We start from the raw sequence: 23,559 nt of genomic DNA on the forward strand, positions 1-23,559 counted from the left end.
ACTAGCATTTGGCAATCTTTGTAGACTAGCAGTCAGTTGCTATATATCACTGTGCGGTTATGAGAGGGCTTTTGTGCCACAAAGTGCAATTTCTGGCCAATTAAGTCCAATTTCTCATTAGGTTTTGATTTATTTGACAGGCTCGAGCTGCTTGAATACATTTGCGGATATGCAGACGGTCAAGAGGTATAAGTAGATTAACATAGTCTGTAATTCATGAAATGGATATGGTTGGAATAGGCTCCAAATTCACAAGGATTCTATGAGGCTTGCCATTGTTGGAAATCTTGGAGTTCACTTTTTCAGATAAAAACACATTATTTGATTTTTGTACAGGGTTAATTTGACGAATGAAGTGAGAATATGGCCCTGGCACCACCAAGCTACTACAGGCATAATCCTTACAATGTCAAAAAGGGTATCTTGAAACATTATCCAAGTTTGATATTATACAAATGATTTAATTTTGTATAATGAACAAAAATAAAAATGCAACATGCAACAATTTCAACCATTTTACTGAGTTACAGCTCATTTAAGGGAGTCAGTCAATTGAAATAAATTTATTAGGCCCTAATCTATGGATTTCACATGACTGGGCAGGGGCGCAGCCATGGGTGGGCCTGGAAGGGCAGAAGCCCACCCACTGGGGAGCCAGGCCCAGCTAATCAAAATATATTTTTTTCCTCACAAAAGGGCTTTATTACAGACAGAAATACTCCTCAGTTTCATCAGCTGTCCAGGTGGCTGGTCTCAGACGATCCCGCAGTGTAGTTTCATGTGGTCTGTGGTTGTGAGGCTGAATGGATATACTGCCAAATTCTCTAAAATGACATTGGAGGAGGCTTAAGGTAGAGAAATTAACATGACATTTTCTGACAAGAGTTCTGGTGGACATTCCTGCAGACAGCATGCCAATTGCATGCTCCCTCAAAACTTGAGACATCTGTGGCGTTGTGTTGTGTGACAAACTGCACATTTAGAGTGGCCTTTTATTGTCCACAGCACAAGGTGCACCTGTTCCTGTCAGCTTCTTGATATGCCACACCTGTCAGGTGGATGGATTCTCTTGGCAAAGGAGAAATGCTCACTAACAAGGATGTAAACAAATGTTTGCACAAAATTTGAGAGAAATAAGCTTTTTGTGCCTATAGAACATTTCTGGGATATTTTATTTCAGCTCATGAAACATGGGACCAACACTTTACATGTTGCGCTTACATTTTTGTTAAGTATAGAACTAGAAATACATATGAAGCAAGGTTTGCTCTTCTGCCATCTTTTGCCACTTCAGGACAGACATGAAAACACATCCATATGTAGTGTTTTGTGGTCATGTGTGACTTAGCAACGATCATGGGTTCAAACTCCCACAGGGAACACTTACAAAAAATGTATGTAATCAATTTATTGTAAGTTGCTTTGGATAACAGTGTCTGGTAAGTGCTCTAACATAAACCTCTAGTTCTCTGTCCATTTCAATAATGGATGTTTTCTATAGATAAGTGACAGCAGTGATGGATTGTGAAAAGCTGCCAGTGTTATGGCATGATTAAATGACTGTCAGTTTCTATGGAGCAGATGGACCAGGAGGTCAAATAAGGGTAAAATAGTGTAAAGACATAGTGACAGAAAGTGTCACTAATAAAGACAAAGTGATGGTAAGTCACAGATGGATCCGTCTATTAGTGGCAATATAATCTCTTTCGACTTCAATGAGGCCCCTTCTTGGAAATCTGAGGATTGGTTGGGGGTGTTTTCACATGTAGCCCTCTTTAAAAGCAAGCTCCAAGGTGAGAAAAGGATGTACTATGTACTCCTGTTGGAGATCTCAGCAGGCTACCCGAACAGACACTATTACGTCCATGTTGTCTCCAGAGTGTTTTGTGTAAACTAGTATTGAAACCTGCCATTGAATACAGTATAATAGAAACTAGTATTGAAACCTGCCATTGACTACAGTATAATGGAAACTAGTATTGAAACCTGCCATTGACTACAGTATAATGGAAACTAGTATTGAAACCTGCCATTGACTACAGTATAATGGAAACTAGTATTGAAACCAGCCATTGACTACAGTATAATGGAAACTAGTATTGAAACCAGCCATTGACTACAGTATAATGGAAACTAGTATTGAAACCAGCCATTGACTACAGTATAATGGAAACTAGTATTGAAACCTGCCATTGACTACAGTATAATGGAAACTAGTATTGAAACCTGCCATTGACTACAGTATAATGGAAACTAGTATTGAAACCTGCCATTGACTACAGTATAATGGCTCGTATTCATCAGTGCACACTATTTTGTAGGCCCGGGGTGATACCGGTATTGCAATATTTATTCCATGCCAAAAATTAAAATGCAAAGCAGACCAAACTCAGACCAAATACATCTTGTATGTAAAATATTGTGTGCTATAGCTTGGGAAATAAATACATGTGACTCTGGATGACAACATAATGATGTTCGTTTCCAACATTAGGGCTGTTTTCCTGAAGAAGTTAAATCTGCGAGAGAGAGAGAGTGAACCTGAGAGAAAGAGAGAGAGAGAAAGGGAGGGAGAGACATTGTAAAAAACACCAATATTGATCTGTTTATTTACTGGATCTTCCCCCACTATTAGTACTACAACTATTTTCACATTGCTAAAACTAACATCAACAAAAAACTATTAGAAATTAACAGTAAACATTGCACTAAAAAAGGTTGAAAAAAGATAAGCATTTCAAGTGTTATATTATCAGTGTTTTAGCAATGTGAAAATAGTTGTACTGCAAATAGAGGGGGAAGATACAGTAAATAAACAGATCAATATTGGTGGTATTTACAATGCCTCTCCCTCCCTCCCTTTCTCTCTCTCTTTCTTGTTTTTTTTGTTGAATTTTAAATGTATTTCTTCTCACTTTAATGTATTGTTTATTTCACTTGCTTTGGCAAGGTAAACATATGTTTCCCATAAAGCCCCTTAGAAATGAATTGAGGGAGATAAAAAGAGAGAAAGAGAGAGAGAGAGAGAGAGAGGGGGGGGAGAAAGAGAGAGAGACATCCCAATTAGGATCTGGCTAAAAATACTTGAAACAGTTATAGAACCCTTTGATGTCTGGGTTCTGCTTACCAACCAATAATTCACAAAATGGGACAAACACCAAACTGCATGCAGAATTCTGCAAAAACATCCTCTGTATCGAACGTAAAACACCAAATAATGCATGCAGAGCAGAATTAGGACGATACCCAATGATCAAAATCCAGAAAAGAGACGTTAAATCTACAACCACCTAAAAGGAAGCAATTTCCAAACCTTCTATAACAAAGCCATCACTTACAGAGAGATTAACCTAGAGAAGAGTCCCCTCAGCAAGCTGGTCCTGGGGCTCTGTTCACAAACACACACCCTACAGAGCCCCAGGACAGAAACAAAATTAGACCCAAACAAATCATGAGAAAACAAAAAGATAATTACTTGACATATTGGAAAGAATTAACCAAAAAACTAAGTAAACTGGAATGCAATTTGGCCCTAAACAGAGAGTACACAGTGGCAGAATACCTGACCACTGTGACTGACCCCAAATTAAGGAGAACTTTGACTATGCAAAGACTCAGTAAGCATACTGAAAGGTTGCTGGATCGAATCCCCGTGCTGACAAGATAAAAATCTGTCGTTCTGCCCCTGAGCAAGGCAGTTAACCCATTGTTCCCTGGGAGTCGAAGACGTGGATGTTGATTATGGCAGCGTCTTTGATTCAGAGGGGTTGGGTTAAATGCGGAAGACACATTTCAGTTGAATGCACTTAGTTGTACAACTGACTAGGTATCCCCCTTTCCCTTTCCCTTAGCCTTGTTATTGAGAGAGGCCTCCGTAGGCAGACCTGGCTCTCAAGAGAAGACAGGCTATGTGCACACTGCCCACAAAATTAGGTGGAAACTGAGCTGCACTTCCTAACCTCCTGCCAAATATATGACCATATTAGAGACACATATTTTCCTCAGATTAGACAGACCAACAAAGAATTTGAATACAAATCAGATTTGGATAAACTCCCAAATCTATTAGGTGAAATACCACAGTGTGCCATCACAGCAGCAAGATGTGTGACCTGTCATCACAAAAAAGGGTGAACCAGTAAAGCACAATCACCACTGTAAATACAAACTATATTTATGTTGATTTATTTGCCATTTTGCACATTGTTACAACACTGTACATAGCCATACTATAACATTTGAAATGTCTCTATTCTTTTGAAACTTTTTTGAGTGTAATGCTTACTGTTAATTTCTAATTGTTTATTTCACTTACGTTTATTATCTATTTCAATTGCTTTGGCAATGTAAACATGTTTCCCATGCCAATAAAGTCCATTGAATTGAATTGAGAGAGAAATAACATGCTGAGCTCACCCTTGCAGGCCAAGGTCCATATTGTGGTGTGGGTGGGGGAGGGTGTTCAATTGTCCACACATAAGCTGAACTACTGACAGGACTCCCATTGTCTTGGATAATTAGAATACACTGACTCCCCCCCTGAATGTACTCTACAACTACCAATACATACCCATTTCAATACAATTGTTCCCCCTGCACTTTCATATAATTTGCATATCATTTAATTGTGCATTGAGAATAGTATCCACACACTGCCAAAGTATGCTGCTTTTGATAAAAAATGTAGGTGTCTTTTCCTCAGGTGAAGAGTAATATACTCCTGTTTGCACCACTTTGACTGCAAAAAGCCAGTCCCTGTCTGTTATTAAAAGCATTTAAATGCTTTACATCTTGGCAGCCTGCCCAGTCCAAAGGCCTGTTACCAAGGAAACAAATGACACCTGCTCTCTTGCTCTACTCCCCCCCAAGGCTCATATTTCAAATCGGTTTTTCCTGTAATCTCTGGTATACCTCATTGCCTTTCAGCTAAAAGCTTTTTGTTGTGGCATTGGAGCAAGAGAGCGAGAGAGGAAGTGAAAGAGAGGGAGTGGTTAAGAGAGGGGGGGGGAGAAAGAGGGGCCTCCTCCTAGTTGCTAGGGCAACTTGACATCACAGTGACGATTTCCTCCATTTAAAAGCTTTTAACCGGATCCCTCTCCTGCCCTAGGGCCCATTTTGAGTCCTCTTTCAGCTAAGCTCGGGGGAAGGGCACAGCACAGGCAGAGCGGTGTGTGACTGTTTGCAACCACATTCCACTGACATAATGCTAGACAGCAGAGAAGGGCTTCAAACTAAACCGTTTTTGGGGCCTATTTTTGTTTACAGAACCAAAACAGGAAGAGAGTGCTTTTGAGAGGGCTTTCAAAATGGCTGCAGAGGAGAGTTTTAGTTACCTCATTCCGGGCCACAGCGAGAAGCACAGAAGGGCCCGAAACTGGACCGATGCAGAGATGAAGGGGCTTCTGTATGTATGGGAACAGAATGTCGCCGAGCTGAAGAAATGTAAGAGGAACGCCAAGATCTACGAGAAGATGGCCCAGAGGTTCTTTGAGCTCACTGGAGAACAACGCCACCGGGAGGAGATAAAGATGAAAATCACCAACATGTCTTTCCAGTACAGGCAAGTGTAAGAAATACCTTCTATTTATTTTGGGGGGTGGGGGTTGAAAAAGGTGGCAACATAAATCCATAAAAATCTTGTATTGTATGAATGCACTTTAATATCCAGAAAGAACTGAAGTAGGCTATGTTGAAATGTAACTCCACAGGTGTCAGAGCATCCTGCATAACTAGAACTCAATACAGGCTGCTATGATACTTAGAAACCCAGACTTCTTATGTCACCTACTTTACCCAAACCAATATATACCATCCTTAACTCCTTATTTGACAGGAAAATGAAGTGCACAACCAATGGGAGCGGTGGGACACCCGACTGGCCGTACTACAAAGCAATAGAGAAGCTCCTCACCAAGACTGACGACAATGGGACTATGAACTCGTTTGAGCTCCAGTCTCCTGGCCCCTCCACCTCCACAGAGGCCTCAATGTCCCATGCAGAGGGCCTCCCCACGGGCTTCCTTCCGGAGTACACAGGCTCCTCGGACGAGATGGAGATGAGGAAGGACCTGATTGGATGGGAGAGCTCTGGCAGCCTGCACTCTGGACTTCCCTGTCCCGAGTAAGGCCATGTTTAAATATTGGGCTTCAAATGAGGAAACAGAGAGAGAGAAAGAAAAAGAGGACACCTCCTGAGCGAAAGAGAGAGAGAGAGAGAGAGAGAGAGAGAGAAGAGAGAGAGAGAGAGAGAGAGAGAGAAAGAGAGAGAAAGAGAGATAGAGAGAGAGAGAAAGAGAGAGAGAGAGAGAGAGAGGGGGGGTATCAAGCTGAGGTATTGAGCTAAACTGCCTAATTTCACATTATTTTGTAGTGAAACCGCTTTACCAAGTTTGATCGAAAATGGCCCTACATACAGAACTCTTGAATGCTTGTATAACTCTCTCTCTAAATGATGTCATTATCATTGCTTTAACTAACAAAATCCCTTTCTGTCCAGTTCCCACCCGGCGCCGGCCAAGAGGAAGAAAGTGCACCAGCACCTGTCTCTGAAGCGGCGGAAGCTGAAGGTGATGGAGGCTATGCTGCAGGAGCAGCGGAAGGTGAGCCGGGCGGTGGAGGAGACGTGCCGCGAGGTGCGCCGCGTCATGCACCAGCAGAACTTCCTCCAGGTCCAGAGCCTGCAGCTCCAGGAGCGCATGATGAACCTGCTGGAGAAGATGATCCAGCCACTGACGACCCCTACGCCAGCCTGGGGTGCTGCTGCCCAGCCTGGGGTCAAAGAGCCAGGCCAGGGATGAAGGGTCCAGAGTGAGGGGTCAAGGAGGGTGGTGGTGGTGGTCAGGACTCCCTAAAAACACGCCACTTTGATACAAGTGACTTTTCGTAGCAGGTTAGGTGAGCATTTCTGCTGACCCTAAAACCTAACCCTTTCCCTAACCTTAACCTAATTATCCTAACCTGCTACATTAATTATCCTAACCTGCTGCGTAAGTTCTCCTAACCTGCTACGAAAAGACATAGCTGTATCGAAATTGCATCCCGGTGGTGCTCACTATATGGCTATGCTAGAAAATAAATGCCATATGCTACATGACTATGTGTTATATGCTACATGGCTATGTGTTATATGCTACATGGCTATGTGTTATATGCTACATGCCTATGTGTTATATGCTATAATATGGCTATGCTTCACCTGGTGTATGGCACTTTTTAACAACTGATTGAGAGTAAATAATGTCAATCTCACCCTAATCTTACCCCTGACCTGAATGCTCAATGGCAGAGAGAGGAAAAAGCAACTTGCTCATCAGTGCTGAGGCCGGTTTTGTCCTTTCTAGCATGGCTATCTAGTGGTTGCTGTGAGAGAGTGAGAGGTCAGGCATGAGGGTTCAGAGGTGTATGGCTGAGGCTGCTTTAAGACAAGTTCCACCATTCATTGATCGTTTTGAGCGATATCTACAAGCTAGGAAAATACTGTGCTTATTCACATTAACAAAAGACAACGTTTGTCCACAAATTCTATATTTTAATGACAAAAGGCATGGGCATTTGGTGTTGTATCACTTATTTTTTAATGTGTGTCCTGCTATGGTGTATGCATCTTCCAACTAGCATAGCCTACTTGTTTGAAATGTATGACTGAAATAAAAACATATGTTCTGTTGTCATTTTTTGTCTCTTTCAACTATTCCTGATACAATCTTGTCTCCCTTTCATCCTAAATATTGTCATAATGTAGCCGACATAAAGTCAGCATTCACACTGTGTGTACTGTAATGTGATATGATCTCCAAACAATAACACATCATATTAAATGATAACATACAGTACCAGTCAAAAGTCTGCACACACCTGCTCATTCAAGGGTTTTTCTTTATTTTTCCTATTTCCTACCAAAAAAGTGTTAAACAAATCAAAATATATTTTAGATTTTAGATTCTTCCAAGTAGCCACCCTTTGCCTTGATAAAGTCAGAGCATCTACTGTCTTAGCCACTGCCTGTCACCAAGGGTGTACCCCAAGGCTCGATCCTAGGCCCCACACTTTTCTCAATTTACATAAACAGCAGAGCTCAGCTGGCCCCTCCCCGGATTTTATGTTAAACGCTCTACGAAAAAGCTTTCTTAGTGTCCAACAAGCTTTCTCTGCCCTTAACCTTGTTCTGAACACCTCCAAAACAATGCCCCTTTCCCCACAGGTGTGATTACTACCTCTGAGGGTTTAGAGCTTGAGGTAGTCACCTCATACAATTGCTTGGGAGTATGGCTAGTCGATACACTGTCCTTCTCTCAGCACAAAGCTGCAGGCTAAAGTTCAAATCTAGACTTGGTTTCCTCTATTGTAATCGCTGCTCTTTAACCCCAGCCGCCAAACTAACCCTGATTCAGATGATCATCCTACCCATGCTAGATTACGGAGACGTAATTTATAGATTGGCAGGTAAGGGTGCTCTTGAGTGGCTAGATATTCTTTACCATTCGGCCATTAGATTTGCAATCAATGCTCTTATAGGGCACATTACTGCACTCTATATATACACTCTTCTGTAAACTGGTCAGCTCTGTATACCCGTCGCAAGACCCGCTGGTTGATGCTTATTTATAAAACCCTCTTAGGCCTCACTACCCCCTATCTGAGATATCTACTGTAGCCCTCATCCTCCACATATAACACCCGGTCTGACAGTAACATTCTGGAGGTGTGTTGAGTCATTGTCCTGATGAAAAATAAATGACAGTCCCACTAAATGTAAACCAGATGGGATGGCGTATCACTGCAGAATGCTGTGGTAGCCATGCTGGTTAAGTATGCCTTCAAATCTAAATAAATCACAAACAGTGTCACCAGTAAAGCACCCCCACACCATCACACCTCCTTCTCCATTCTTCCCGGTGGGAACCACACATGCAGAGATTTTAATTTTAATTTTATTTAATCTTTATTTAACTAGGCAAGTCAGTTAAGAACAAATTCTTATTTACAATGACGGCAAAGGCCTCCTGCGGGGACAAAACACATCACGACAAGAGAGACACCACAACACTACATAAAGAGAGACCTAAGGTCAACAACATAGCATGGCAGCAACACATGAACACACAACATGGTAGCAACCATGATCATCCGTTCACCTACTCTGCGTCTCACAAGGACATGGCTGTTGGAACCAAAAATCGCACATTTGGAGTAGATGTTGACATGTGTCTGTTACTTGAACTCTGTGAAGCATTTATTTGGGCTGCAATTTCTGAGGCTGGTAACTTTAATGAACTTATCCTCTGCAGTAGAGGTAACTCAGGGTCTTCCTTTGCTGTGGCGGTGTCACAGCATACTAGGAGTGGTGGGTTGGAATCAGGCGCATAGAGCAGGGTTCAGTAAATCTTGATTTATTCTCCGGCCAAAAAACGGTCTCGCCAACATACAGGGCGCATAAAACAGACCAGCCCAAACACAGGACCAAACAGTCCGGAGAATACAAACATGAAAACCACAACCAACAGAGTAACAAAAAACAATCCCGCACAAAACAAGGGCGGGTCAAACTACTACATATAGGGAAGCTAATTAAACCAAAATACACACAGGTGAAACTAATAAGACAAAACCAACAGACAAACGAAAAAGGGATCGGTAGCGGCTAGTAGGACGGTGACGACGACCGCCGAGCACCGCCCGAACAGGCAGGGGAGCCAACTTCGGTGGAAGTCGTGACAGGCGGTCCTCATGAGAGCCAGTTTCATCATAGCGCTTGGTGGTCTTTGCGACTGAAAAATTGACTGACCGGGTTGACTGACATTCATGTTTTAAAGTAATGATGGACTGTCGTTTCTCTTTGCTTGTTTGAGCTGTTCTTGCCATAATATGGGCTTGGTCTTTTACCAAGTAGGGCTATCTTCTGTATACCACCACTACCTTGTCACAACTGATTGGCTCAAATGCATTAAGAAGTAAATACATTTCACAAATTAACTTTTAACAAGGCACACCTGTTAATTGAAATGCATTCCAAGTGACTACCCCGTGAAGTAGGCTTGAGAGAATGCAAAGAGTATGCAAAGCTGTCATCAAGTCAAAGGGTAGCTACTTTGAAGAATCTCTGATATAAAATATATTTAGATTTTTTGACACTTTTTTGGTTACTACATTCAATGTGTTATTTCATAGTTTTGATGTCTTCACCATTAGTGTCTATCACTATTCTACAATGTAGAAAACAGTAAAAATAAAGAAAAACCTGGTAATAAGAAGGTGTGTCTAAACTTTTGACAGGTACTGTATAATGTGTAACAAAACATACTACAGATGTAGGATCTTAATTTGATCATCCTGAGAACTTATTTGCGATGCAGGACGTTGTAACGATTCTCCTCGTCATCTGAGGAAGAGTAGTCAAGATCGGACCAATGCGCAGCGTGGTATGTGTCCATGTTAATATTTAATAAATCAACTGAACACTGAATAACAAAACAACAAAGAGAGTGAACGAAACAGTCCTGTAAAGTGCAAATACACAAAACAGAAAACAACTACCCACAAAACAAGTGGGAAAAACAGGCTACCTAAGTATGGTTCTCAATCAGAGACAACGATTGACAGCTGCCTCTGATTGAGAACCATACCAGGCCAAACACATAGACAACCAAAACTAGAACAACACATAGAATGCCCACCCCAACTCACACCCTGACCAATTTAAACAAGAAACATAACAAAGGAACTAAAGTCAGGACATGACAGACATGTTTAACTTGTAGTGTATTTGAGGTTTTAAAAGGCTTCTGAATTTCCACTTTCAAATGGCAGACTTGATTTTCCCTTATGAAAATGTATCAACCCTTAAAGTGCATGAAATATAATCCACACCATTCACATTTTCTGTTGCTGCAGGATTATTTTCCTGCTGTAGCAAACTGGCTCAAATTAAGATCCTACATCTACACTACAGTTCAAAAGTTCGGGGTCACGTAGAAATGTCTTTGTTTTCCATGAAAACATGCATGAAATTAGTTGCAAAATGAATAGGAAATATAGTCAAGACGTTGACAAGGTAATACATAATTATTTTTAATTGAAATAATAATTGTGTCCTTTAAACTTTGCTTTCGTCAAAGAATCCTCCATTTGCAGCAATTACAGCCTTGCAGACCTTTGGCATTCTAGTTGTCAATTTGTTGATGTAATCTGAAGAGATTTCCCCCCATGCTTCCTGAAGCACCTCCTACAAGTTGGATTGGCTTGATGGGCACTTCTTACGTACCATACGGTCAAGCTGCTCCCACAACAGCTCAATAGGGTTGAGATCCAGTGACTGTGCTGGCCACTCCATTATAGACAGAATACTAGCCGACTCCTTCTTCCCTAAATAGTTATTGTATTGTTTGGAGCTGTGTTTTGGGCCATTGTCCTGTTGTAGGAGGAAATTGGCTCCAATTAAGCACTGTCCTCAGGGTATGGCATGGCGTTGCAAAATGGAATGCTAGCCTTCCTTCTTCCAAAGAGATCAGATCCCTTTTACCCTGTACAAATCTCCCAATTTACCACCACCAAAGCACCCCCAGACCATCACATTACCTTCACCATGCTTGACAGATGGCGTCAAGCACTCCTTCAGCATCTTTTAATTTTGTATGTGTCTCACGATTGTTCTTCTTTGTGATCCGAACACCTCAAACTTATATTAGTCTGTCCATAACACTTTTTTCCCCAATCTTCCTCTGTCAAGTGTCTGTGTTATTTTGCCAATCTTAATCTTTTCTTTTTATTGGCCAGTCTGAGATATGGCTTTTTCTTTGCAACTCTACCTAGAAGGCCAGAATCCCGGAGTCACCTCTTCACTGTTGACGTTGAGACTGTTTTTTTGCGGCTACTATTTAACCAAGCTGCCAGTTGAGGACTTGTCTGTTTCTCAAACTAGACAATCTAGTGTACACGTGTCCTCTCTATTCTGGTTATATCCAGTTTGCTCTGTTCTGTGAAGGGAGTAGTACACAGCATTGTACGAGATCTGCAGGTTTTTGGCAATTTCTCGCATGGAATAGGCTTCATTTCTCAGAACAAGAATAGACTGACGTGTTTCAAAAGAAAGACCTTTGTTTCTGGCCATTTTGAGCCTGTAATCGAACCCACAAATGCTGATGCTCCAGATACTAGTCTAAGAAGGCCAGTTTTATTGATTCTTTAATCAGCACCACAGTTTTCAACTGTGCTAACATAATTACAAAATGGTTTTCTAATGATCAATTAGCCTTCTAAAATGATAAACTTGGATTAGCTAACACAACGTGCCATTGGAACACACGAGTGATGGTTGCTGATATTGGGCCTCTGTACGCCTATGTAGATATTCCATTAATTATCAGCCGTTTCCAGCTACAATAGTCATTTACAACACTAACAATGTCTACACTGTATTTCTGATCAATTTATGTTATTTTAATGGACAAAAAATGTGCTTTTCTCTCAAAAACAAGGACATTTCTAAGTGACCCCAAACTTTTCAACAGTAGTGTATCTGCATGTGATATATCTGAAATGGCAGCTAGTGCCTTGACTGAAAAAGTCCTCATTCAGAGGGAAGGGAAATACAATATATGTTGTTAAAACCATTTTTTTGGATCACATTGAGCGATTGAAAGTGCAAGACATCCTAATTAGACAAATCTAGGAAATGGTTAGTGTTGTGGATAATTTGAGATGACAGTTCCATTAACTCACTTAAAACTGCATTGTCTTGAAGTGCTCTCTTATGTGAAACCATGGAATTAAATAGAAGGGAGTTGAATGTAGTTTCGCCACATATAGGCTTTGCATTTTACATTTGTGAAAACAGCTAAATAATATACAGAAAAATAAAATAAAAATATCAATAGCCTGCTTATTCGATTCAAATGACTATCTATCACTTCACTATCTTACAAGGCCTAAGGTTTTTGTCCAGGGTTTTAGTAGGCCTAAACATGCATAAAACTTCTCGGCTTTCACTGTTTCCATTGACTGACTCACTGTGTCTATTTGACTGTGGTGTGCAAAAGGACCATGTGACTCACTCCTATTGCGACCTTGCAGCATTTTGACCATAATTCACTGTTTTTTTGTTGTTGTTTTTCTTTCCTGGCAGGATGCAACAAATTATCACCTCTTGAGAGGTGTAATTCATCCTGTCATGTTAATTAGCTTGTTATATGTACATTATTAATTTTGTGCTGGTTGCATTTAATAGCCATTTAGGCTACATCTGCATAGTTATTTGTCATGCTTAGTGAAGTGTAAATTAGCGCATGTTGGTAATAAATATGTGTTTGAAATGTGACCTGAACAACATCAACAATGTTTTTATTTAGGCTATCAATTTCAGATGATCAGAACCAATAGGATCACCGCAAATATTTGAATATTGAGCTCTCAGACAGGGGGATTGGCGTAAGAAATCACGTGCTCTGAAAACGATGTCATGGTTACTATGAAAGACGCTTTGTATTCCCCAACAATGAATGGAGGCGGGTGGAGTTTGTCATCCGTGGTAAATGGAATACCATAATACCGGAGGGAAACTTTGGAAAATATAAGTTATGTTACGGAAACTACGCACGTGTGGATTTCTAACTAGTTTGGACTGTTGGGAGTATGCAACCTTTAAACTGACTTCATGAAGCTTTTAAACGGTAATTTCAGTCTCAGCACTGGCAACATTATATCTAGACGTCGAGAGTTTTGGAGACTACTTTACATTTAATACTAGGAAATATTTTAGCAAGGCTATATTTTGTTTTGTTGTATTTCGATGGACAATGCCGAACTAGTCTGCTGTTTTGTAAACATTTAACTAAGAGCGGTAGAGAAACGATGTCAAACGAAACCAAATCAAGGCGCTCGAGCATGTTTCTTTAACAAACGTCTCGCTTGAATGCTCGTGCATTGATTGAACGGTTCTCGAGAAGGGGGCCAGCTGGCGCTGTCTACTCTTTGGCAAGGAGATGGTTCATTTGCACGCTGACATGGAACGAGGCTAAATGGTCTCTTCAACCCACACTTGTCTGCTTAAACTATAACAACTCATGTATATATTTTCGTTAAAAAAATTGGAGATTGTTTTAGTGTGCAGCATTATTGCTGCAGAATGACATTTTACAGTATTTTCTTTACAAAAATCAAATCAAATCAAAATGTATTTGTCACATACACATGGTTAGCAGATGTTAGTGCGAGTGTAGCGAAATGCTTGAGCTTCTAGGTCCGACAATGCAGTAATAACCAACAAGTAATCTAGCTAACAATTCCAAAACTACTACCTTATAGACACAAGTGTAAGGGGATAAAGAATATGTACATAAAGATATATGAATGAGTGATGGTACAGAGCGGCATAGGCAAGATACAGTAGATGATATTGAGTACAGTATATACATATGAGATGAGTATGTAAACCAAGTGGCATAGTTAAAGTGGCTAGTGATACATGTATTACATAAGGATGCAGTAGATGATATAGAGTACAGTATATACGTATACATATGAGATGAATAATGTAGGGTATGTAAACATTATATTAGGTAGCATTGTTTAAAGTGGCTAGTGATATATTTTACATCAATTCCCATCAATTCCCATTATTAAAGTGGCTGGAGTTGAGTCAGTGTGTTGGCAGCAGCCACTCAATGTTAGTGGTGGCTGTTTAACAGTCTGATGGCCTTGAGATAGAAGCTGTTTTTCAGTCTCACGGTCCCAGCTTTGATGCACCTGTACTGACCTCGCCTTCTGGATGGTAGCGGGGTGAACAGGCAGTGGCTCGGGTGGTTGCTGTCCTTGATGATCTTTATGGCCTTCCTGTGACATCGGGAGGTGTAGGTGTCCTGGAGGGCAGGTAGTTTGCCCCCGGTGATGCGTTGTGCAGACCTCACTACCCTCTGGAGAGCCTTACGGTTGTGGGCGGAGCAGTTGCCGTACCAGGCGGTGATACAGCCCGACAGGATGCTCTCGATTGTGCATCTGTAGAAGTGTGTGAGTGCTTTTGGTGACAAGCCGAATTTCTTCAGCCTCCTGAGGTTGAAGAGGCGCTGCTGCGCCTTCTTCACGATGCTGTCTGTGTGGGTGGACCAATTCAGTTTGTCTGTGATGTGTACGCCGAGGAACTTAAAACAGTGAATGTTTCTAAAATAAAGGGGAAATATATTTTATGGCTTTTGTGCACAATACATTGTATCACACCATTATTATTTAGTTTATACATTGTATAACAAAAAATATGTTGTGTACCATAATGATATCACATGATAAGTGTTACAGTTTGTTTGTTAAAAATAATGTTACAGTAGGCCTATGCCTAATCATTATTTGATACACTGTATCTCACTCAGCTTAAATCTCTCTCTCTTGTCCACTTTTAGTGTTTACACTTCAGTGTTGGCACTAAAAAGATACCACTCCAGAGTGACATTCGGTTCCAACGCTCTGCATCTGAAAAAACGGCCACATTCAGGATGAGGATGCCGGGACAGGCTGAAGGGGCGCGGAGGCGTCTGGATTTGACCTCTCCTCATGAAGTCAGACGGGTTGAGGTTGTTCGAGGACGTGTAGGATACGGGTTTACCTTATCGGGACAAGGCCCGTGCCTCTTGAGTGGAATATTGGAGGGCAGCCCTGCAGACCATGTAGGACTGAAGCAGGGGGATCGTATAGTGAGCGTCAATGGAACTGATGTGGCAAAGGCATCCCATGAGGCTGTGGTGCAGTTGATTGGCACCTGTAAAGGCCCTTTACGGTTGGTGGTGCTTGTCGGGAGTGGGCCCTTGGTGGACCTATCCTCCAGCGACGAGGAGTTAAGGATTTCTAGAACAGAGGGAAAGGAGCTTTTTCAGAAGGGGGGAGTTTTTCGTACTGTTTCAGCCCACTCTGGCAACTTGTCCTCTAACTCCGTAAATGCCACCCCAGCTAATCCACGACCTGTGTCAGAACCTGACATGTCCCACTGGTTCCAGCCTTCGAACTCCAAAACTCAGCCTGTCTTCCTGTCTGCGGAGGAAACCGCCCGAGTAGCAGACGGCGACTCTGTTTTCAACGAGCAGGAGGATGATGTGAATCGAGACTGGAGTATTCTGAACACAGCCATGGTGGTGGGCTACCTGGGCTCTACTGAACTGATATTGGCCTTGTCCAGACACGGCTCAGAGGACGACTGCCTACAGGTGATCCGCGGGTGTATCAGACATATGGGCACAGAGCAGGAGACCCACACGCTGGTGATGATGAAGATCATGTTCGACTGCGTCCGCCTCTGTGATGACACAGGAGCCGTCCTGGCCGCCTTCCCTGCCGAGAACCTTGTCCTGGGCCTGGTGTGTTCCGAGGACAGGCGCTTCTTTTGTCTGGTCACCACTGCACACATCTCTGGCGGCCACGTTGGCCAGAACGGTCCCCTGAGTACCTCATGCCACGTCTTCTTCATCGACCCTGAGCTGTGCCACCACAGTGACCACCTGGGCATCACAGGGCGCTTCGGCTTCGACTGCACCCCCGACCCAGACACCCAGGGCTGCCTGGAGTTCCCCCTCACTCCCCCCTCCGTTCTCCAGTTTGTATCTGTCTTATACTGTGAAATGGGGGAGGCAGTGGAGAGGCTTAGAACCAGGCTGGACAGAGACTCAGCCCACCACCTCCACACGCAACAGAATCGCAGCAGCACCGGTAAGAATGGCAGCGCCAGCAGCAACGGAGACAGTGGGATCGGAAACACCTCCCCCCCTGAGGAAAGAGCGGACAGGGATTTCCCCATCGCCCGCGGAAACGACCCTGGGGGCCAGCTCCCCAGCTGTCCATGGGAGGATTACCCCCAGGCTGAAGGAGACCTCACCCAAATAGTAGCTCATCAAAATGGCTGGCTAAAACTAAATGGCCATCCTAATCCAGGCAGCACAAATTCCCTTTCTGAATCTCTACCTGGCCCGGCGTCATTAACCGGCCTATGCGGTGGTCCTCCTCCCAGGTTGGAGTTTCAGTTCAAGCCCCCGCCACCACCGTACCCTCTGGCTAAGAACCAGAAAGAGAACCTAACAGGAGGAGGCTCCTTCAGAAGCAGTCAGCGCTGGTTCTCTATGAGTGTTAAGCAGAGGTGGCCTAAGGGCCGAGGTGGAGAGCCCGAGTCCCAGGCAACACCGGCCACTAACAGCTGGTCAGGACCAGCCACGGTGGGTAGCACCAACGCTCTGCCACCCCCCATGAGCCAGATCCCACCAGACAGGTACCTGGCAGCAGAGACCATGATGCTGCTGCCCCAGAGGGAGGAGTGGGCCAAACGACTCTGGAGAGTAGAATCTGGAGAGCTGCTGAATGGAAATCCCAGGAAAGATGCCAATACCAAGGTGAGATAAGAAGAGGGAATGCTGTTGTGTTGCATGATGTGTCAATGCTTGTATGTGTTTACTGAATGTATTTATCCTTTATCAAACTAGGCAAGTCAGTTAAGAACAAATTCTTATGTACAACAACAGCCCACCCCAGCCAAACCCTAACAACACTGGGCCAATTATGCACTACACTATGGGACTCTCAATAACAGCCAGTTGTCATACAGCCTGGAATTAAACCAGGGTCTGTAGTGACTCTTCTAACACTGAGGTGCCGTGTCTTAGACCACTACACCACCCAGGAGCCCAGAGTAAAATTTTCCAGGGTGTAACCCTAACCCAAAGTTAAGATGGCTCCTATATTTGCTTTGTGCAACGCAACAAAAATACATTTGCATGCTCCCTTCTGTTTAGCATCTGGTTTTGTGTTTCTGTTTGCTTTATGTTCATCTACATTCTACAGGAAGTGATAAAACAGTTGCAGGAGTTGAGTTGCCAGGCACTGAGAGGTTGGACAGACCATTCACTCTGACACAACAGCCATTTCCCTGCTGTGAATTGAGCTTGAAAAAGCCACCTGTTAGTGTATACCTCAATGATGTCATTGTCATAAATCCACATCCAGAGAAAGTTCAGTTCCAAACAGCCTTTTCCTGTTCTTCTCCTCATTGTCCACAAGATGTCCCTGTTTCACTATTTAACTGTGATGGGAGTGAGTTTCCCCGTGGAAGAAGTACTTAAATGGCTACTTACAGGTAACTGCAAAAATAATGGAAACACTTTAGTAAATGTGGGATACAAAGTTTATTGAAAGCAGGTGCTTCCACACAGGTGTGGTTCCTGAGTTAATTAAGAAATGAACATTCCATCATGCTTAGTCATGCATAAATATGTTGGGCAGGCCATTATTTTGGCCATTATCACAGTAAATAAAATTATATTCGTCACATTCTTCGTTAACAACAGGTGTAGACTAACATTGAAATGCTTACTTACGGGCCCTTTCCAGCAATGCAGGTGAAAGAAAATAGCAAAGTAATAATAAATACACAATGAGTAACGATAACTTGGCTACACAGGAGGTTGGTGGCACCTTAATTGGGGAGGACGGGCTCGTGGTAATGGCTGGAGCGGAATTAGTGTAATGGTATCAAATACATCAAACATATGCTTTCCATGTGTTTAATGCCATTCCATGTGCTCCGTTCCAGCCATTATTATGAGCTGTCCTCCCCTCAGCAGCCTCCACTGCTTGGCTATATATATGGGGTACCAGTACCAAGTTGATGTGCAGGGGTATGAGGTATTTGAGGTAGATAGAGTGCCTTCATAAAGTATTCATACCCCTTGACTTATTCCACATTTAGTTGTGTTACAGACTTTGTTTCTCACCCATTTACACACAATACCCCATAATGACAAAGTGAAACATGTTTTTAGATTTTTTTTAGCAAATTTATTGAAAATGAAATACAGAAATATCTTGTTTTCATAAGTATTCACACCTGAGTCAATACTGGGTAAGTCTATAAGAGCTTTCCACACCTGGATTGTGCAACATTTTCCCATTATTCTTTTCGAAATTCTCCAAGCTCTGTCAAGGTCTGTCTATGGCAAGATCATTTTCAGGTCTTGCCATAGATTTTCAAGCAGATTTATGTCCAAACTTTAATTCGGCCATTCAGGAACAAGCATTTCGCTATACCCGCAATAACATCTGCTAAATATGTGTTTGTGAACAATACAATTTGATTTGATTGATGTTGTCTTCTTGGTAAGCAACTCTAGTGTAGATTTTGCCTTGTGTTTTAGGTTATTGTCCTGCTGAAAGGTGAATTCATCTCCCAGTGTGATGGAAAGCAGATTGAACCAGGTTTTCCTCTAGGATTTTGCCTGTGCTTAGCTCCATTCTGTTTCATTTTTTATCCTGGAAGAACTTCCCAGTCCTTAACGATTACAAACATACCCATAACATGATGCAGCCATCACTATGCTTGAGTGGAGAGAGTGATAATCAGTAATGTGTTTTATTGGATTTGCCCCACTTTGTATTCAGGACAAAAAGTGGCTTAATTGCTTTGCCACATTTTTTGCAGTATTACTTTAGTGCCTTGTTGCAAACAGGATGCATGTTTTGGAATATTTTTATTCTGTGCAGGCTTCCTTCTTCTCATTCTGTCAGTTAGGTTAGTATTGTGTAGTAACTACGATGTTGTTGATCCATACACAGTTTTCTTGTCACGACTTCCGCCGGAGTCAGTCCCTCTCCTTGTTCGAGCGGCGCTCGCCGGTTGACGTTACCGGCCTTCTAGCCATCGCCGATCCACTTTTCATTATCCATTTGTTTTGTCTTTATTTTCTACACACCTGGTTTCAATTCCCCCATTACACGTTCATTATTTAACCCTCTGGTTTCCCCCATGTTTGTGTGTGTGTTTGTTTTATTGTTCAGGCTGTTACTGACGACTGGTATTTTGTTGCTTTTTTATTACGCCCGTTTATTTCGTGGTGCCGGTATTTTTCCCGCACCATAGTATTGTGTTTATACTGGTGTTATCTTGTATTAAACACCTTGTCCACGCATCTCAGCTCTCTTGTGCCTGACTCCTTTCACCAGTTACCCACAGCCTTGACAGAAACACGCACCTACTCGGAATGGAGTCAGCAGGAGCAGGTGCCCCTGCAGCAGGGGTTGAGGAGCAAGTCCAGCAGCACGCTGCCATGCTACAGCATCTCGGCAGCGCCATGGATCGTGTTCTACAAACCATGGAGTGCTGGGAGAGAAGAGGAGTCCCTCCAGCGTCTCCACCAGCACCACCAGTCTCACCATCACTCACCCCTCCTTCACCCGGGCCCAGTGGGATTCGGCTCGCCCTCCCGAGGGAGTATGATGGAACGGCGGTGGGTTGTCAGGGGTTCTTGTTCCAGCTAGAGCTCTACCTGGCAACCGTCCACCCGGCTCCCTCGGGCCGTGAGAGCGTGGCCGCCCTCGTCTCCTGCCTCTCAGGGAAAGCTCTGGAGTGGGCCAACGCCGTATAGGGAGAAGAAGAAGCGGTGTTGGACCACTTCGAGGATTTCCCCCACCGCTTCCGGGCAGTCTTTGACCACCCGCCTGAGAGTAGAGCGGCGGGTGAACGTCTCATCCACCTGAGGCAGGGGATGAGGAGCGCACAGGAGTTTGCGTTGGAATTCCGAACCCTGGCCGCCGGTGCGGGATGGAACGACAGGGCCCTGATTGATCACTACCGGTGCAGTCTGCGCGAGGGCGTCCGGCTGGATAACCTGCTGGCTACCCGCGGACATCCAGATCGGGGTCTGTCGGTTCCATCCCCCAGCACCACTGCTCCGACGCCCATGGAGCTGGGAGGTGCTGCACTTAGGGCGACCGGAGGAGCGGCCATTCCATGCACCATCTGTGGCCGCAGAGGGCACACTGCCGGTAGGTGCTGGGGAGGTTCCTCTGGGAGTCGAGGCAGCAGGCAGGGCACTCTCGTGTCACCCCAGGTGAGTCGGCACCAGGCTCAACCAGAGCCCCCTGTTGCTCACATGTTTTTGTTTATTCATTTTCCTGAGTTTTCCCCGAATTCCCAGCATAAGGTACTCGTAGATTCAGGCGCAGCTGGGAATTTTATTGACATATCATTTGCCCATAGTTTAGGGATCCCCATTGTTCCTGTGGATATGCCCTTCCCTGTGCACTCCCTAGATAGTCGACCATTAGGGTCAGGGCTAATTAGGGAGGCCACCGTTCCACTGGGCATGGTTACGCAGGAGGATCACAAGGGGAGAGTCAGTCTCTTCCTTATTGATTCTCCTTCGTTTCCCGTGGTGCTGGGCCTACCCTGGTTGGCCTGTCATGACCCCACTATTTTGTGGCAACAGAGGGCTCTCTCGGGGTGGTCACGAAAGTGCTCAGGGAGGTGTTTAGTGGTTTCCATCAGTGCTACTACGGTGCAAATTCCAGATCAGGTCTCCACCGTGCTCATCCCCTCTGAATATGCCGATTTGTCTCTTGCCTTCTGTAAAAAGAAGGCGACTCAATTACCACCCCATCGACGGGGGGATTGTACGAAAAATATCCTGGTAGACACAGCACTTCCCAGGAGTCACGTGTATCCCCTGTCGCAAGAGGAGATGGCGGCTATGGAAACATATGTCTCAGAATCTCTGGGGCAGGGGTACATTTGGCCCTCCACTTCACCTGCCTCCTCGAGTTTCTTTTTTGTGAAGAAGAAGGATGGAGGTCTGCACCCATGTATTGACTGTCGAGGCATCAACCAAAACACTGCGGTACAGTTACCCGCTACCTCTCATCGCCAGTGAGTCAATGCACGGGGCGGGCTTCTCAGGAAGCAGGAGCGCTTACAACCTGGTGTGTATCCGGGAGGGGGACGAGTGGAAGACGGCATTTAGTACCACCTCAGGGCACTATGAGTACCTCGTCATGCCGTATGGGTTGATGAATGCTCCGTCAGTCTTCCAGGCCTTTGTAGACAAGATTTTCCGGGACCTGCACGGGCAGGGTGTAGTGGTGTATATCGACGACATTCTGATATAATCTGCGATGCGTGCCGAGTACGTGTCCCTGGTACGTAGGGTTCTTGGTCACTTTTGGAGCCTGTACGTCAAGGCTGAAAAGTGCCTGTTCTTTAAACAGCCCGTCTCCTTTCTAGGGTACTGCATTTCCACTTCAGGGGTGGAGATGGAGAGTGAGCGCATTTCAGCCGTGCGTAATTGGCCGACTCCCACCACGGTAAAGGAAGTGCAGTGGTTTTTAGGGTTTGCCAACTACTACCGGAGGTTTATCCGGGGTTTTGGTCAGGTAGTGGCTCCCATTACCTCACTGCTGAAGGGGGGACCGGTGCGTTTGCAGTGATCGGCTGAGGCGGACAGGGCTTTTGGTCACCTGAGGGCTCTGTTTACCTCGGCTCCGGTGCTGGCTCATCCGGATCCCTCTTTGGCGTTCATAGTGGAGGTGGACGTGTCCGGGGCTGGGATAGGAGCCGTGCTCTCTCAGCGCTCGGATACGCCACCAAAGCTCCTTGTGCCTTCTTTTCGAAGAAGCTCAGCCCGGCGGAACGAAACTATGACATGGGGGACCGGGAGCTGTTGGCTGTTGTCAAGGCTTTGAAGGCATGGAGACATTGGCTTGAGGGGGCTAAACACCCTTTTTTCATCTGGACGGACCACCGCAACCTGGAGTACATCTGCGCGGCGAGGAGACTGAACCCTCGCCAGGCAAGGTGGCCATGTTCTTTACCCGTTTTGTCTTCACCCTGTCCTACAGACCAGGTTCCCAGAACGCGAAGGCAGATGCACTGTCCCGGATGTATGACACAGAGGAGCGGTCCATGGATCCCACTTCCATACTCCCGGCTTCTTGCCTGGTGGCACTGGTAGTGTGGGAGCTGGACGCGGACATCGAGCGGGCGTTACGTACAGAGCCCACTCCCCTCCAGTGTCCAGCTGGATGTCTGTATGTTCCGTTTGCTGTTCTTGACCGTTTGATCTATTGGGCCTACACGTCACCCTCCTCTGGTCATCCTGGCATCAGTCGGACAGTGCGCTGTCTTAGAGGGAGGTACTGGTGGTCCACCTTGGCTAAGGATGTGAGGGTTTATGTTTCCTCCTGCTCTGTGTGCGCCCAGTGCAAGGCCCCTAGGCACCTGCCCAGAGGGAAGTTACAACCCTTACACATTCCACAACGGCCGCGGTAGCACCTGTCGGTGGACTTCCTGGCGGATCTTCCTCCCATACAGGGTAACACCATGATCCTGGTCGTTGTGGATCGGTTTTCTAAGTCCTGCCCTCTCCTACCTTTGCCCGGTCTCCCTACGGCCCTACAGACTGTGGAGGCCCTGTTCACACACGTCTTCCTGCACTATGGGGTGCCTGAGGACATAGTATCTGATTGAGGTCCCCAGTTCACGTCAAGGGTCTGGAGGGCGTTCATGGAACGTCTATGGGGTCTCGGTCAGCCTTACCTTAGGTTTTCACCCCGAGAGTAACGGGCAGGTGGAGAGAGTAAACCATGATGTGGGGAGGTTTCTGCTGTCTTATTGCCAATACCGGCCGGGGGAGTGGGCGGCGTTCATACCCTGGGCAGAGATGGCCCGGAACTCGCTACGCAACTCCTCTACCAACCTCTTCCCCCTTCCAGTGCGTACTGGGGTACCAGCCGGTTCTGGCGCCATGGCATCAGAGCTAGATCGAGGCT

At 44.6% G+C, this 23,559-nt stretch overlaps 2 protein-coding genes across 4 annotated transcripts in view; both read left to right on the forward strand.

Annotated features, from left to right (window-relative positions):
* The first annotated feature begins 4,944 nt into the window (after positions 1 to 4,944).
* LOC112214746 (myb/SANT-like DNA-binding domain-containing protein 1) lies at positions 4,945 to 7,670 on the forward strand. 3 transcript variants are annotated; one of them, XM_024373735.2, is made up of 4 exons: positions 4,945 to 5,167; positions 5,266 to 5,566; positions 5,834 to 6,121; positions 6,497 to 7,670. In XM_024373735.2, the coding sequence occupies exons 2-4, from the start codon at positions 5,307 to 5,309 to the stop codon at positions 6,795 to 6,797; spliced, it is 849 nt and encodes a 282-aa protein (XP_024229503.1). In that variant the 5' UTR covers positions 4,945 to 5,167; positions 5,266 to 5,306; the 3' UTR covers positions 6,798 to 7,670. The 3 variants fall into 3 exon arrangements, with proteins under 3 accessions (XP_024229503.1, XP_024229502.1, XP_024229504.1); XM_024373734.2 differs by having other exon boundaries at positions 4,946 to 5,566; XM_024373736.2 differs by having other exon boundaries at positions 4,946 to 5,560.
* A 5,809-nt stretch (positions 7,671 to 13,479) lies between these two features.
* The window catches only part of LOC112214747 (regulator of G-protein signaling 12), an 82,170-nt gene continuing 72,090 nt past the window's right edge, over positions 13,480 to 23,559 (forward strand). The window contains exons 1-2 of the mRNA XM_024373737.2: positions 13,480 to 13,664; positions 15,387 to 17,357. Coding sequence (XP_024229505.1) covers positions 15,480 to 17,357 — 1,878 coding nt within the window. The 5' untranslated portion in view covers positions 13,480 to 13,664; positions 15,387 to 15,479. The remainder of the gene's footprint in view (positions 13,665 to 15,386; positions 17,358 to 23,559) is intronic.

Source organism: Oncorhynchus tshawytscha, linkage group LG15 (genome assembly GCF_018296145.1).
Source record: "Oncorhynchus tshawytscha isolate Ot180627B linkage group LG15, Otsh_v2.0, whole genome shotgun sequence".
NCBI lineage: Eukaryota > Metazoa > Chordata > Actinopteri > Salmoniformes > Salmonidae > Oncorhynchus > Oncorhynchus tshawytscha.

Bases quoted from the DNA above. Each gene is read 5' to 3' on its own strand.
- LOC112214746 (XM_024373735.2), top strand. From the start codon at position 5,307: ATGGCTGCAGAGGAGAGTTTTAGTTACCTCATTCCGGGCCACAGCGAG. The intron at 5,567-5,833 runs GTAAGAAATACC...CTTATTTGACAG, and splicing joins TCTTTCCAGTACAGGCAAGT to GAAAATGAAGTGCACAACCA. The intron at 6,122-6,496 runs GTAAGGCCATGT...CTTTCTGTCCAG, and splicing joins TCTGGACTTCCCTGTCCCGA to TTCCCACCCGGCGCCGGCCA.